General features: G+C 37.8%; 2 protein-coding genes across 3 annotated transcripts in view; both read right to left on the reverse strand.

Annotated features, from left to right (window-relative positions):
• Nucleotides 1-717: 717 nt before the first annotated feature.
• On the reverse strand, nucleotides 718-9,151 carry LOC308663320 (Golgi apparatus membrane protein TVP23 homolog B-like). Of its 2 annotated transcripts, none has more exons than XM_081319643.1 (7): nucleotides 9,095-9,151; nucleotides 6,064-6,146; nucleotides 5,192-5,336; nucleotides 3,694-3,783; nucleotides 1,921-2,052; nucleotides 1,701-1,829; nucleotides 718-888 (listed from the first exon to the last, which is right to left on the reverse strand). In XM_081319643.1, the coding sequence occupies exons 1-7, from the start codon at nucleotides 9,104-9,106 to the stop codon at nucleotides 856-858; spliced, it is 624 nt and encodes a 207-aa protein (XP_081175769.1). In that variant the 5' UTR covers nucleotides 9,107-9,151; the 3' UTR covers nucleotides 718-855. The 2 variants fall into 2 exon arrangements, with proteins under 2 accessions (XP_081175769.1, XP_081175770.1); XM_081319644.1 differs by lacking the exon at nucleotides 9,095-9,151 and adding an exon at nucleotides 9,021-9,073.
• Nucleotides 9,152-11,837: 2,686 nt separating this feature from the next.
• FBXW10B (F-box and WD repeat domain containing 10B) overlaps nucleotides 11,838-15,457 on the reverse strand; it is a gene marked incomplete at its 5' end in the record, with an annotated part of 29,667 nt that continues 26,047 nt past the window's right edge. Inside the window, one exon of the mRNA XM_081319648.1 lies at nucleotides 11,838-13,018. Within this exon, the coding sequence (XP_081175774.1) occupies nucleotides 12,156-13,018 (863 nt within the window). The 3' untranslated portion in view covers nucleotides 11,838-12,155. The remainder of the gene's footprint in view (nucleotides 13,019-15,457) is intronic.

Below are 15,457 nucleotides of genomic sequence, written 5' to 3' on the forward strand. Positions count from 1 at the left end.
TTCAGAACAGTCTTTCTATAATATCAATAATCTGTAAGTGGCACAAAGGGGCACACTCAAATTCCTCCTCTCTCTATAGGATGCTATGTGAATTGAGATCTACATCCTTGTAGGCTACCATAGTTGTGCCTGAGAATTCGCTTTTACTCCGATAGTAAGCTAAAGGGAACTTGTCCTTGTTTCTCGGGAAATCTAAATATTCAAGAAGGTTCAGATCAAAACCAAACAAAACAGGAAAGTTAATTTTTCCCAATCAACAGGCACCAGCGTTTTTCTATTCCGATTGTGAAACTGGAACCCTTAGCTCTTCCGCTTCCTCCTGACCTTTAGCTGAAATTATCCAATTGTTGTTATTTTCTATTTCCCTTAAGATCTAAAAACCTGCTTAAAAATACTTCATCTCACAATGTAGACATTAAGTCATGCATTAAAGGTTACATTCCACAGTTCTCACATGAGAAAAGATTGCTCAAGCCCTTATCATCAGACTTCTTGAACAAGCTGGTTTTGAAACAGCACAATATTTGATTGCAAAGTTCTTGAGGACAGTTCCGGCTATTTCAGGAATGCAACGTTATAAACAGTCACAGATATCATCACTATTTTTTTTAACCTAATTCTAAGTGGAGAATTAATCATTTAATTAATTAAAGAGTCTAGCAGTCAGTTGAGTCAAGAAGAGCTTTGTAAAATCTAAGTTGTAAGAAATGATAAGAATTAACACTTGAGACATATTTAATTACAAAAATCCATACACAGATTATAAATTTCCTGTACAGAGGCCAAGAAATAGGGTTTCCCCCCCCCCATTCTCCATAAGGACTGAAAATGGTAGGTAGTGTTTCTTCATGAACCTCAAGATACTGCTTGGTCCTCCTTGGGCGTGGTCTGTAAAAGAAAAATAAATAGCATTAGATCAGGACTATAATGACCATAGTTAAAACTCTGAAAAATCATCTTGTAGGGTGCACTTGCCCTGATTCTTGAAAAAATATTCTCCGTACCACTTTATGTGGGCAGACACAATGACTGGACCTTTGCCTAGAAAAGGCTGTTATCAAAGCACCTGTAGAGTTTTTTCAAGGAAACAATACTGCCTACCCTACACAGTGTCTCTGAAGATGGTTAAATGGAGCAAATAAGATTATTAAAGTCATGAGGATCCTTTAAGCCAGAGGTTCCCAACACCCAGGTTGTGGCCCACTATTGGGCTTCAATCCATTTAGAACTGGGCCGTGGAAGCAGCGACAAGCGCATGCACTACTCCACTTGCACACAGAGCAGCCATATCTGCCGCTTGTGCAAATGAAGCTGCGCATGCGCTTGTCTGCCACTCACACGGAACCATCTTCTCTCCACCCTCCACCGATCTGCCAAACCAGAAAAGGCGGAGACCGCTGGTCCAAGCTTCAGACCCTCAAAGTCAAATTTCTCAAAGATCAGTCATATGTATTCAAATTACAGGCAAGAGCACTCTGAAAGCATATGTGACATCTTTCCTCAACAGGCCAAGGAAGAGCTGTAATACATCCAACTGAAAGAAGTACCCATCCTAGCTGTAACAGAACCTGAACAGGCTAGTGTTGGATCCTGAATTCTTTAAATCTCTAGGCCTACAAAAAGTAGCAAAATCAGGAAATGCAAAATTAGGTAAGCACCAAGGCAAATGCTTGGAGAGCAGAAAATAAAATCTGACATACCTGCCGCAGGAACTGCCTTCCCAAGTAGAAAGTTGCTGCGCTAGTCAGGTTCTTCCTGCTACCCACTTTGCACCGAATATAGCCATAAAGATTAGCTCCTTGCAATACCACACCCATAATTACCACTGCCTATAAAAGGAGAGGAAGATATGTGAGAGAACCAAAGCCTCACTGTGCCCCAAGAATGAGCCTAGCAGGAACAAATGAACATTTCACTCACCAGCCACTTAACTTTGAAAGAAAATAGGGCACTGAAGGCAAAAATCACCCAGAGTAAAGGACATGTGATTAATCCTAACCAGAAGATTCTGGATTCTGCTTCTGAAATAACTTTCCTCCCCTGGGCAGATGCCTAAAAATGAACGATAGTAGTATTTTATTTACACTGTATTTTTTTTAATAAAGCATAAAGCAACATTATAAAAAGGTTACTTTAGTTAAAGACTGAAAAATGTCAGTGATGATATAATACAGTTTCTGAAACAGCAGAATCTAATTATTCTTTAAAGATATTGTGCAATAAAAAGCTTTACGTCTTTGGATTTCAGAGTGGAAACAGAATGAAGTATCCTTTTATCAAAAAGGGGTATCAAGAGAGAGAGCCCTTCCTGACCAATGCAGCACCACTTTACAAAGCCTCAGCTATCCCGGTCAACCTGTGCTCTGCTGGCCCTGCCATGCCCAGCTGGCCTTCACTGTCTTACTCTTAACTGCCCATACCACATGCCTGGTCTGGCTCTATGTAAGGCAGCTGCTGGCTGCAGCAGGCCTTTCTCCCAAGGCTGCTCATGATTTGGAGAATGGCATGAACAGCCTTGGGAAAAGGTCTCATAACCAGCTGCCTCACACAGGGAAGGCTTCACCAGCAGTGGATGATGCCAAAGATCAGCTGAATGTGGCAGAGGCATCTGGCCAGTTTGGTGCTTGAGGTGGCACTGGGCCCATTGGTGGTGCTGACTGGCCCTCACTTCCCAAGGCCCCAAGCCACCACTTCAACCTCAACACTGCTGCTTCTGCCAGTAAGTTTCGTTATGCAGGACTTTCAAAGGGGCAGAGATGCGGGGAGATAGGCAAGGGGAATTCAAGTGCCCCTGAAGTCATAAATGCAGGCAGCTATTGCCAAGTACCTGAATTCTGATCATGTAACCATAACTTCGGGAACTGGGTGTAAATACCAGTCGTTCAGCATCTCTGTAACTTCAGTTGCTGAAACGAATGGTTGTAAAGTGAAAACTATCTGTAAAGAACAGTAAATATTGCTTATGCAAGTTTTCATGTTATGGAGACGGAAGGGGATCAAATGTTTGAAAACTAATTGTAGTTAGTTAGTCAGGAAACAGACAACATCGTAGGATGTAGTGACAGAATCCTGGAAAGGCTGACAGAGTTTCTCTGTCCCTGTTATAGTCAAAGTGAAGTAATTTTGAGTTTCTTCCTCACCCCTATCTGTATTTCCTAGCTAAGATTTTTTGTGTGTGTGATGACTGTTGGGTACTCTTCTACAAGACTATCTTCATATTCCTGTTCAAGCCTGAAAGATTTATAAACTGAGACCTTACCCTACCCTCAAACTCATTTGCATTGGCCTGATGTATCTAAATATTTTTACGACATAAGGTTGAAAAAAGATTTTCAGCGTGCCTAAAAACTGTTGCTTGTGTTTGGTTCTTTAAAGTAATTACAGGAACTCTAAAATGCATTGTTTGTATGCTTTGATAGTTTGATCTTAGCTCATTCAATCATAATTCTTTAAAACAAGTTCAATTGTTTAATATCATTTATCTCACTTGCAAATAAACATATACTGTGCATCTTTTTTTGGCCTAGTCTCTAAATCAGAGGGTAAAGCACGTTATATTACAAATACTACCTTCAATAATTGTGCTGTGATTTGTGTGTAGTGACCTTGTATCCAATTCTGGAATTAAAAGTGCTCTAAGCTGTAGAGTACACCATTCACAGTCATTCCCTCAACAACAGGGGAGATAGTTACCTTCCTGGCTTCAAACACCCAGTGACTTTTGCCATCATCATCAACCTGGTTCCACCATCGGAGGCCAACCATCAACCTCCCTGTGACATTCTGGAGAGAGTTAAAGACAGCATGAAAGACAGCAATCATACATTTTACTAAATAAGGTCCCTCAAATGCCTTCACTGTTTTATGCACAAAACTTAAATGAAACAAAAATCTCATTCCTGTTGTGCTGTTCAACAGTAGAACTACAGGCAGCTATTAGAGTCACAGTTCTAAGTGAGCTATCAATTGCTCAGCTTGCCCTAGTATGCCCCCTGGCTACATTCTTAGAAATCCTATTAAGTTTACTGCAAATAGCTGCTTGGCAAGCAAGTTATAATTTCACTAGGGACATGGAGACACGTTGTTACAAAGTCCTCTTAGACTACTATCATGAATATAGGTTATATGCATTCTGGTTATTTCAAACGCAAGAATAATAGTTTGCCATGTGTCTTCTTGCCCAAATAACTCTGGAATGTTTATAACAAGATATAAATCAATTACATGATGGAAGTGTTTTTTCAAACATCCAAACATATTTGTAACGTTTTGTCAGGCATAAAAGTCCAATTATACATTTTAAACAATTTGAATATTCCTATCTCACTTTGACACGCTATCTAAAATAAGTTACAACAATGACAGCATGACCAAGGAGGACAACTGGTCTGTACAAGAGGTTTTTTTTTTTGGTTCAGTATCTGTAATAATGATGAGTCCTAAGCAAGCCAAGAGGCAAATCTAACACTGTTTTCCAATTGGAACATATACTCTACCCTCTTAAGTCCTTGTTCACATAACACATAATCGTGCTCTGTTAATTTGACTCTGAATTTAATATATAAATGTGCACAACATCCTTCCACAATGAAAAGTTTTTGCTTTTTCTTCTTTTTATGTTTTTGGCTGCAATCTGACTTCCATGAATGCAAAAGAACCACACATATTTTCCAGAGGATCTCCATCCTCCCAGGTCAAAAACTCTGTAGTAACTTCTTATGTTTCTATAAAGGTTAGGAGAATAAATATTTAAAAAACTGCTGTCTACTTTGGTGGCAGAAACATCACATAAACAGAACTCTGACAAAGTAAGGTTCCAATCAAAATGTTAATTAAAATAAAAAAAGTAGCATGTATATACAGGCATGGTGAAATGTTTATCAACAGAATAAAGCATAGAAATAACCACTTTGTTATATTTGAATGCAAATGCAAACTTCATTATATGTTAAGATGGAAATCACATTCTACACATGTTCTGATATAACTTTAGTAAAATAGCTCAAAGCACCAAAAAACACCTCCCTCCAGCTCATTACTTTGATCTCTCTACTTGAGGAGCAGAGAAAAAAGCAAGCGAAATAAAATCAAAATTAGTATTCTAATTTTGATTAACAGTACTGTTCCCTGCACTACCAATTTCTCTGATAACAAGCATTTTCAAGTATCAACATATTACAAAATGACTTACCTTCACTGCCCAAAAGTCACACGATAGAAGTAAGATGATTGTCACCATACAAGCAATATAGCTGTTGCTGAGCAGTTCACAAAGTAAGTAGACAATTATTGCACTGACCCGAAAGAACAAGTGGAAAAAGGAAGCTATAGGGTGTCTGTAAAAGACATAGGAAGAAAATAATTTGGTTATTGATTTCAGTGTTTAATCTGGCCAAATCAAGCTTTAGAATGTATGCCATTATTCCAATTTCATAAAGGCAACAATGTTCTTATTAGCATAACTATATTATGATTGGTCACAAAGTCAGTTAAGTGTTTAGAGTGGATTTGGCATTTTTGTCCATCTACTGAGTGCTTCCCAAGGATCTGAGTTAGGCAGAAGTTGTTTAATAGTATTAAAGGTATTATTGTAGGATGAAAACTATTATTATTATTATTATTACTATTACTATTATTATTATTATTATTATTATTATTATTACTATTACTATTATTATTATTATTATTATTATTATTATTATTATTATTATTATTATTATTATTATTATTATTATTATTATTACAATATAAATCAAACAAATTCTTTAACTTGAATGACCATTCTCCACATCATTTTCTTGCAAATATCTGCTGAGGGTAAAGAGATAAGTAAATACTGCAGTTCATTTTATGTAAGTCTTTCCCTAAATATGACCACAAAAGCAGAATCTATGAAAATATTTTCAACCTCTACACCTACACAGGATTCCACCATCACGGTTACTAAATCAAACTATATTTGCAAATGTTTCTTAGAAGAATTAAGTCATGTTAGAATTTTTTTTTCCAACCATAGCCCCAAAAGCCTGTTAAGACATAGCAACCTCTTACTTCCAGACTTACTTTATTTTTGATTTCCTGGACTTTCTGGACATTTCAACTTCTCCATCAAAAAGCGAAACATCTTCTGTCTCATCATTACTATCCTAGAAAGATAAATACAGATTTAAAACATGGGTTTTTTTAAATATATACCTTATGCAACAATTCAACAAAAAACTCCAACCTATGCCAATGTGATAAAACTATAGGTGCCTGGAGGTGAGGAAAAGGGGAAGATGATTAAACAAACATTCTGATGCAAGCTCCATCCCCTTTGCACATATGATGTGAGGTGGAATGCCACTATGATCCTCACAGAGTTATTATATGAGAAAAATAAGAAGTATTAGGTATGTTTACAGGCTTGACTTATACAGAATGCAGCCGCGAGAGTTGTCTTGGGAGTTTCCCGGTACTCCCATGTTACACCTTTGCTCTGTGAGCTGCATTGGTTGCCAGTTGTCTTCCGAGTGAGATTCAAAGTTCTGGTAATGGTTTTTAAGTCCCTACATGGCATGGGTCCGGAGTACCTCAGGGACCACCTGCTGCCGGCGTCAACTTCCTTCCGCCCTGTGCGTTCCCACAGAGAGGGCCTCCTCAGGGTGCCTCCAGTCAGAGAATGTCGGTTGGTGGCCCCCAGGGGCAGGGCCTTCTCTGTGGGCACTCCGGCTTTATGGACCTTCGCTCCTTCCGACGCGGTCTGAAGACCCATTTATTTGAACAAGCTGGCCTGGCCTGATGGGGGATGTTAGGTTTTTTAATGGGTTTTTTATATTGTTATTGTCTTTATCTGGGCTATTATTTAATCCTTTTTAATTTTTGTATTCTCTATTTATATGTTCCCTGTTCACCACCCTGAGTCCTTTGGGAGAAGGGCGGTATATAAATATAATAAAAAAATATTTAAAAAATCAAGATAAAGCTTTTATCAGCATCACCACCATTCTGGTGAAAATGCCAGATTCTGTGGTGCTTCCGGATGAAACTTAGAAAATTACATAGAAATGAGGAACCAGTATTTTGATACAGTAATATATAATTTCACTTGAAACTATTATTTTAAATTCTGATTAAAATCATAGCAACATAATCTAAGTTTTTTATTTTAAAACTATATAGCAAAATGTGGGTCTATTTCTTGTTTAGTTAATGTCAATATAAAAAGGAATGCAACAGATTAAACAAAAATGTTTCTTTTAATAAGAGTAGTTATTCTACATTAAACTAGAAAATATTTCAGGGGCCCTTCAACAAGATTTCTAAAGCAAGTTTTCAGGAAAGTGTACATTCTTGAAACTGACATCATACAATTTTAAAAAGCAGATGGCTAAATAACTATATTGGGGGACATGTTTAATTATTTGCTATTTGAAGCCAATACCAAGGATGCCAAAATCTGTATTACACTGTCGCCCTCAGAATATTTGTTTGTCTAATACTCTGTTTACTAAATAGCAATAGTTCTTCAGTGCAGCATTTGGGCCTTATTTCTACATACTATCTTTTCCTTAAAAATCATTTTAAAGGTGTATGGGGAGATCACACTCCTTGTCTCACCATCACTGCAACCATTTACACACTTATTTACTTTATATAACTTGGCAGCTAAAAAGTGGATAATCATAGTCTACTTTGTACATAGGTTGAACAAACATTAACTGAACATGTTTATGAATTTACTGTAAGCATTATCATTGGTAAGATTGGGGCAAAAAATAAACTCTGGTTATTGGATTTGTTATCGTTTTCTTAGCCTTCAATCAATCAATATAATTATTTCAAAGCAAGCATAAAATAAGTGATCAAAAAACAGCATCACAAAGAAAACATCAATTTTGATGATTTTCTATGAATGTGTATATAGCATTTTAACATACCATTATTAATAAACTAAAAAGACTTAAAACCTGAACTAAGAATAACCTAAAATTAAGGATAAAATCAGGGCATTGTTTAAAGCTAAAACTGTATCTCTAATGAAAACCAAATAACAGAATTCTGAAAACATTCTCCGATATCATTGTTCATAATGCTCTGATGTTAGTAAACTTTTACATTTGGAGCTGTCAGATATATTTAAGAAGATAACAATAGGATACTTGTATCCCTTTACTGCACATCAGTATTTCTTTCTGAGAATCTCTAACCTCAGTTAGCATCCCAGGGTGGTTGCTGCAGAGAAATTAGAAGTGAATTCCAAGTTCATTGCTTTGAGCTTGTGAGTGAAGGGAGGGTATAACTTAAATATTAAGTCCATTTCTTCATTAATAAATTATAAACCTTTAGGCCCTAAAGTTTAGGGCCATCAACCCAATTTGGGGGGAAAATAGACTCATGCTCATAACTGATTTTTCAGAATGATTGTGGGATGACTCTAGAAGATATTATAAATCACGAGTGGAAAATATACCTAGTTGCATAGCTACTAAATGAAACTACTCTAAGCATAACGTAATACTGCAGCCAACCTGCTATTCGTGCGTTAGGGCGCCTTACAATATTAGAGCTAAAAATGCAGATGACCAGTAAGCAACAACAATCGTTACAGAGTTCGCTATATGCTGCTATCTTCCCGACGTCGGATTTTCACACCCTAGTAGTCCTAATCTTAACTTTTTGCTAGAGTTCATCAGAGAATTTTACTTCGACATTACACAATTCCACTCCAATTATGCCCACATTTTAATCGCCTGGGAGCCTTAGAAATGCAACTCCTCCACACAGCCCCAAATTAAAAGCTATACGCAAAAACATTTAACAGCTCGGGGACAGGGGCAGAAAGAAATGCTTTGCGGGCATAGCTCAAACATCACAGGAGAAGGAAGAAAGCCGAGAGCAAGAACCAAGCTGGTCTTCCCCTCTTCTAACAAAGCAGCTACAACTTGTGTAGCTTGGGATGGGCTTCATCTGGATGGACTCATTTTCCGCAGCCACGACCTTGGCTTGAAAGTCCTCCACCAGGTCCTCTTCCAGCTCACCTCCCTCTCCATTATTAAAAAGTCCCTTCAGCCCCCTGACCCCAGCGAGGAAATAATTGCCCCTTAGCGCCCACCTGCCGCAACATCGCTTCCGCCTTCTGCCACGTCACAACCGACTCCCCAAGCAAAGCCGTCTACGTCATCAACATGCGACGGACGCCAAGATATGCGTCCAATTCCAATTCCAATGGAAAGCCGTCAACGTTGACTGAGAGATATAGGAAAATATAGAGCGGTCAAGAGCGCTCATCTCAGTTTACGATTAGATTATCTCCATCCCAAGTAAAGTAAGAGAGACTTCTCTAAGCCATGTTTCTCAACTTTATTAATTTTAAGATGTTTGGACTAAAACTGTCAGAATACCATGCCGGCTGTTGCTAAGATTGAGAAACACCGCATCATAGGACATCCCATTATGACTCTCTGGAGAAAGTCAGATTTTTAAAATGGATAAGATGGGGAAAGTGTAACTTGGCACTCAAAATGAAACATGTTGCAATTTAATTCTATTCTTTTAGCTCTTAAGCCTTAAGAATTGGGGCTGCCGGGACAATGTTTAGCTTTAATATAGATTATGTGTTGTGCAGCTTTTGGGTCAACTCTCAAGACTGTTGTACTATCTCCCGAAAAATTAGTTCATAGAGATGAATAATCCGCACAGCAAAGAGACACTGCACAGGATTTTCTCAGGAGCAGGTTTTTTTTTTCAGATTTTTCCAGGGATGCCGCCCATCCCAAGGTTAGGCTGGGATCTTGGCTTCTATGTATCCGAAGGAACCAGCAATTATGCATATTGAAGAGCAGCATGAAAATTAAGGGCACTTACTTATCAAGGCTTTGCATCACTCCATAATTAGCTTTGCACCTGTATTGCAGACTGGCAGCTGAGCCCATTTATTTCTGGATTCATCCTAAAGTTGCAGTTTTTTGAGGAAAGTGTGCCCTTGAGTCTGTCTTCACTCCTGGCAACTGCCTGGACAGGTCCCTGCAATTTTCCTGGCAAGATTTTTGGAAACGGGTTGCTCCCTAAACATTACAATAGAGATTGTTTCCATTTCACTATGAAGCTATGTACAGTCTCCTGGCTGGTCATTTTCCAATTGGCAGCAACTTTTTCTTCTTAAACTAACCTCTCTCCCTTTCCTGCAGATGTATAGGATTTGTAGTAGCATGCCAAGACTATATTTCATCAGTATTTTAAATACAACTAAGTATACAGACTTAGAAACTTTCCAGGTCTCCCTCAGCTTTTTTTTTATTGCAAAGCATCAATGAAAGCCTGAGCATGATTTAACAATGTGGGACGAGGGCTCTGATAAAATCAATCTGGCTATATTTTTAGAGTACTGGATGGATGGCCTCTAGGATCTTCAAGGACACTGACAGATGTAACAACCCATAATCTTGCTCCATATTTGTAGCTCCCATTCTGTGAAGAAAACTGAAAAATGGATGTCTCTGTGAAAGATCTGAATAGTGATGCAAAATAAAAATCGTTTTGTCATAACAATACAATAGTGAATGTTAAATACTTGAGCTTGCTTTTTTCTAACTATCAGTGCTCCAAGTATGTGGAAGTGCATAAGACCCATCTGCTAATACAACCTACTGACAAAATAAGTTTTTATATATATAAGATATCCATTATAATGCTTACAAATCAATGTTTTTGTGTGTGCTATCCACTGCATACTTGTGAATCATGAGAAAATAAAGTTGCCTTTAAATATTTACTATTAATAACTATATGGTTCCAAAATATTTAACTCTTTCCTATTATATTTTTCTGTCCATGGCTGCTCTCAAATAGTTTGCTTCATTCTTCCAAAACACATGATTTTAACATTTTGAAGCATGATTTGCAGGCAAAATGTTTGAATTTGAATTGTTATTTTAAGTTTTCCATAGTTTTGAGGAATGTATCCAAATTACATGCAAGGAACAGACGGATAGGCTATAGTGATGGCTGACCTGATGCAGTTAAGCTGAAATTTAATCTTTCCTGCCAAAAGCCTCTGCAATATTTGGGGGCAGATGACGGTAGAAAGCACCCATGCTAAAATATGTTTCCATCTTACCTTTTTCAAAATGATATACATAGCATTTTCATCTCCCTTCCCCACTGCCCTATCTAGTCTGTGAGGTTGGGTGACCTGAAAAAATGTACCGTAAATGAGAACCTGGATCTCTCCAGTGCAGACTAATACTTTAGCTTTAATACCATCCATTTTTTTTAAAATGATATTTTTGTGGCCATTGTTTTTCCTTCTGATCAGCTCACAGTGATGTACAGTGCGCTGCAATGTTGTGTCCCAAGTCCTACCCAGTTTTTGACTGTGTCCCAAGTCCTACTCAATTTTTGAATGTATGCCTAATTTTTGATTGCATGCATGCCTCAAAGGGGCAGAGCTTTGACAAATGTAGCAAGAACCTACAGATGCTCCTGTTATCTTATAACAGCTTCCCTCACCCCTCAGGTATCTGCTAACAAAAAGGTATTGCTGGAAGGGTGATTCAGTTGCTCCCAAGGAGCTTTTTATTTGTGAGGAGAAGGGTCGCTAACTTAAATTTTCTGTCTAGCACTGTCTAGTACTTCTGCCCTGCTGTGTCATTTATGCAAATTATAAATAAAAGCATTTGATTTTATCTCTGTTCTGTTTTGCAGCTAAGAACAAAGTATGTAAACCAAAGACTTACTCTATAAGAAAGTACAGTACAAAACAATACTAATTTCAAGTTCTTAAAAATATTTTGTAAAGATATAATTTTGATCTTTTATAACTACACAGTGAAACAGTTACATTAAGATATCAGCTAAGTAAGACACCTCAAGAATGCACACATATAATTTCTGAAGCAAAATTTACAAAGGTATTATCAATCTTTTAAATAAGCCTGCGTGAACACAACAGGAACTTTAAAATACAAATGTTGCAAACGAATTATTTTGGGAAAGCGAGTGAAACTCAAGAGTCCCCATTTTTTAAAACAGATCTAATCAATATAGTACAGTTTGTCACAGTCTCCCAAAAGAGGGAAATAGGGCAAAGTATCAGCAGAGGAAATCAAGAGTAACTGGGCCAAAATTTTGCATTTGTTTTTCAGGGTTTGTCAATTGTATTAAAAAAGTTAGTCTCAAATGAAAACATTATCTCCAAGTTCAGGAGCAGCAGTTCTGCCCTCCTTAGTAAAGTCATCTATAGGAAGGCCTTTAATTTTCCTCACCCAAGCATTTTTACACACTTTTTCTCTATTTGCAATAACTTTTGTCTTGGTTGCTTGATACTCTGCAATCTTAGCTTCTTCATATTCTTTCATTTGTTGTGTAGTCAGAAGTTGGAACCCAGAATTATAACGATAAGGATTTGCATTAAGGGCATGGAAACATTTTCTGCGCCGTGAAGTTACATTTGTATCAGGTTGGGCAATCTTCATTCGTGGTATTTTGATGGATTCAACTGAACTTGTAAAGCCACCAATGATATTACTCTCAGCAGCAGCTGGAGATGAGATCTTAAAATAAGCTTTTTTTCTTGACAAACTGCTGCAAGACTTGGAACGTGTGATAGAGGGGGGAGGAATGAAGGATTTCACAGTACCCCCAAGCAAAGAATTCTTTGTGTTGAGCTGTAGTATTTTAGTTTCATAAGGTGAGGAAATCCTTTCCATACCTAAAGTGCCGCCAGCAACCTTTAGTTGTTTCACTTGGGTTCCTAGATCTATTGCCTTGTACTTTGAACTTTGAGTAGATAGAGATGATCCGGGCAGTTCTTTCTTGGGCTGAACAGGTTCGCAAGCATCATTAATGTTCATGTTGTATGCCATATTGGCACTGACATCATCATGTTGGTAGGCATGGTGTACTGTACTGACAGTGAGGAGTATCTGATCCTTAGATATGGGACCAATAGGATGCCTCTTCTTTATGTGATTTAACAAAGCCTTGGTATTCTGGGCAAATGAGGAAGGGGCTGGAGCTTCTGGTACTAATTCCTCATCTGTTTTGAAAAAGAAAAGAGAGGAGTTTAAAGCCTAAAATACTACCTACCTACAGGACTGCTCAGGACTGCCCCTGACCTACGCTCATTCCGCCGGGACCTGAAGACTTGGCTCTTTGAGCTCTCTGACCCAGGCTGAGAATTTTAACTGGGGTTTTATTTTCAGGGATAATTTAATCTTTTAATTCTCTTTTAACTTTGTATTTTATATTGATATGATTTTAAAATGCCCTGTAAACCGCCCTGAGTCCTTCGGGAAAGGGCGGTATATAAATCTAATAAAATCTAAATCTAAAAATCTACATCAGAACAGAACTTGAGGACAGAAAGCAGGGTCAACTCAGCAGAAGGCCCCCAACCTGGTCTTCAAAAACTGACATAAAAAGGTACTTAAAAAATCAGAAGCTTTATTGAAAACCCCAGGGAACTGTTTGATTTATTAATAATGTGTCATCTTAATCACAGAGGATTATGTTTTTAAAACATCTGATACTTGACAATAAAAATAAACATAGAAACCATCAACCACCATAGCTAATGGCAGGAAGAAAAAAAATAAAACCCAATCACAATCATACGACAGGGATCCACGATCAGGGATCAAGTCATAATTCATCCTGTCCCAGGGTTTATTGAGTGCTGTACTTGGGCTGATACTTGCCAAAGCAGTGCATGGCTACAGAATTATATACAGTAAGCAAACAATTCTGTTATTTATGGAACAGGAGATGCAAGGAATATGATGCACTGAATGACACTCCAATGTCCCAATGCTTCCCTAATTCTCCTAACAGTTTCCCCAAATATCTATTTTGGGGAGGGTAATAGTTTGCAAATCATAATTGCATTCAATGAGCACTTACCTATCGTAAGCTTATTGAATATGGTGAAGCTTATTTCCAACTGAGCATAAATTAGATCAGTGATGGCAAATCTTTTGAGCTTCGCGTGTCAAAAATCTGGAAAATGCCTGACTTGATTCTACTGATGTGTCACATCCCACGCCAAAACAAAAGAGAAGCAATTCCGTATCTCCCCTCCATCTAGGCTACCTTGATCAATGACACTTGACAGTAGCACAAAGGCTAGGCCTGAAGTCAGGGCCTGGGCTTTGACTTCAGTCCTAACACCACTACTGCATCTGAAAAAGAAAACTTGCACCATGCCCCAAAGCCTGTGTGTCTTGGGGAACAGTGCAAGTGCACCATAGGCCAGCACTTCCAAGCATGCCCCAATACTTGTTATGGATGGCATGTCTGAGTTTTCGTAATGTTTTTGTAACTGATCACCAAACCACACTCCATGAATTTCACTAGCAGTACTCCTTTGGCATCTTCACATTTGGTGGGATTTTTTATGGTGCCACTTCCGGTGTGGTGTTAGTTCACAATAATGCTTGCCCGCACACTGCTAGAAACATCCAAGAACCTTTGAAGCAGTTCTGTTGGGATGTTTTTGATCACCCACCCACCCCATAGCCCAGATTTGGCACCGAGCTACTACAACTAAGGAATTTCAAACCTTTTAAGATGTTATGACAAATGCCTCAATTTGAATGGTGATTATGTCGAAAAGTAATGTAACATTGTAGTTTTCTAATATGTATAATAAAAATTCTTTATCTGCGAGTGTCTATCATTGATAAGCAAACAGAATTTTATTTCCAAATTGTCCTTGTACATTACTCTAGGCCTCAGTCAGATTTTCATTTTTGGTAAAGCTAGAAAGCTTTAAGCCTTGTGACAACCAGGCAGAAATTCAACAGGACTCTTGGTTTCTTTTGTCATTTTTTAAAGTGTATCTATATTCAATTTTAAATGCAATGTGTACATCTTGTGCCAAATTCTCTCTTTAGCGTTGTAAATAAGAATACTGAATTTCTTATATTCATAGTGCTGCAAAGGTTGGTAAGTAATAAAAAGATTTGTTTGGCACATAGCTCAAACCCCTATCATTTTATTTATACTTCTAAAAGTTTTCTCTTCATTCCCATTCTACTGCCCCAGACCTTCGCTCGTTTCGCCGGGACCTGAAAACTTGGTTATTTGATCTTTCTGGCCTGGACTGAGGGGGTTTTTAATTTAATTTTAAATTTTAATTTGTTTTAATTTGGGCTAGTCTTAATTTAATTCTATTTTAATTGTATTTATTTGTATTGTTTTAATTCGCCCTGTAAACCGCCCTGAGTCCTTCGGGAATAGGGTGGTATATAAAATCAATTAAATAAATAAATAAATTATAAGATGCTGGGTGCAGGGAAGACTTGAATATCCATTTGGACTGAATGGTTCTTTTGGCAATGAATGGGGACAGCGCACATCTACATGGAGGTGAATGGAGAGAAAGAATAGGCACAGAGATGGATAGGAAGGTGAGGCTACAGCAGAAGGGCTAGGTGAATGGGGTGAAGGGAGGAATAAAATTATCTTCCAAATCTTT

This window comes from Vipera berus (genome assembly GCF_964194415.1).
Source record: "Vipera berus genome assembly, chromosome: 2".
Taxonomy (NCBI): Eukaryota; Metazoa; Chordata; class Lepidosauria; order Squamata; family Viperidae; genus Vipera; species Vipera berus.

Coding starts and splice junctions, on each gene's coding strand:
- LOC308663320 (XM_081319643.1), bottom strand. Junction 3,784..5,191: donor GTGACTTTTGGGCAGTGAAG/GTAAGTCATTTT, acceptor AACTCTCTCCAG/AATGTCACAGGGAGGTTGAT. Junction 2,053..3,693: donor GGGTGTTTGAAGCCAGGAAG/GTAACTATCTCC, acceptor GTTCATTTTTAG/GCATCTGCCCAGGGGAGGAA.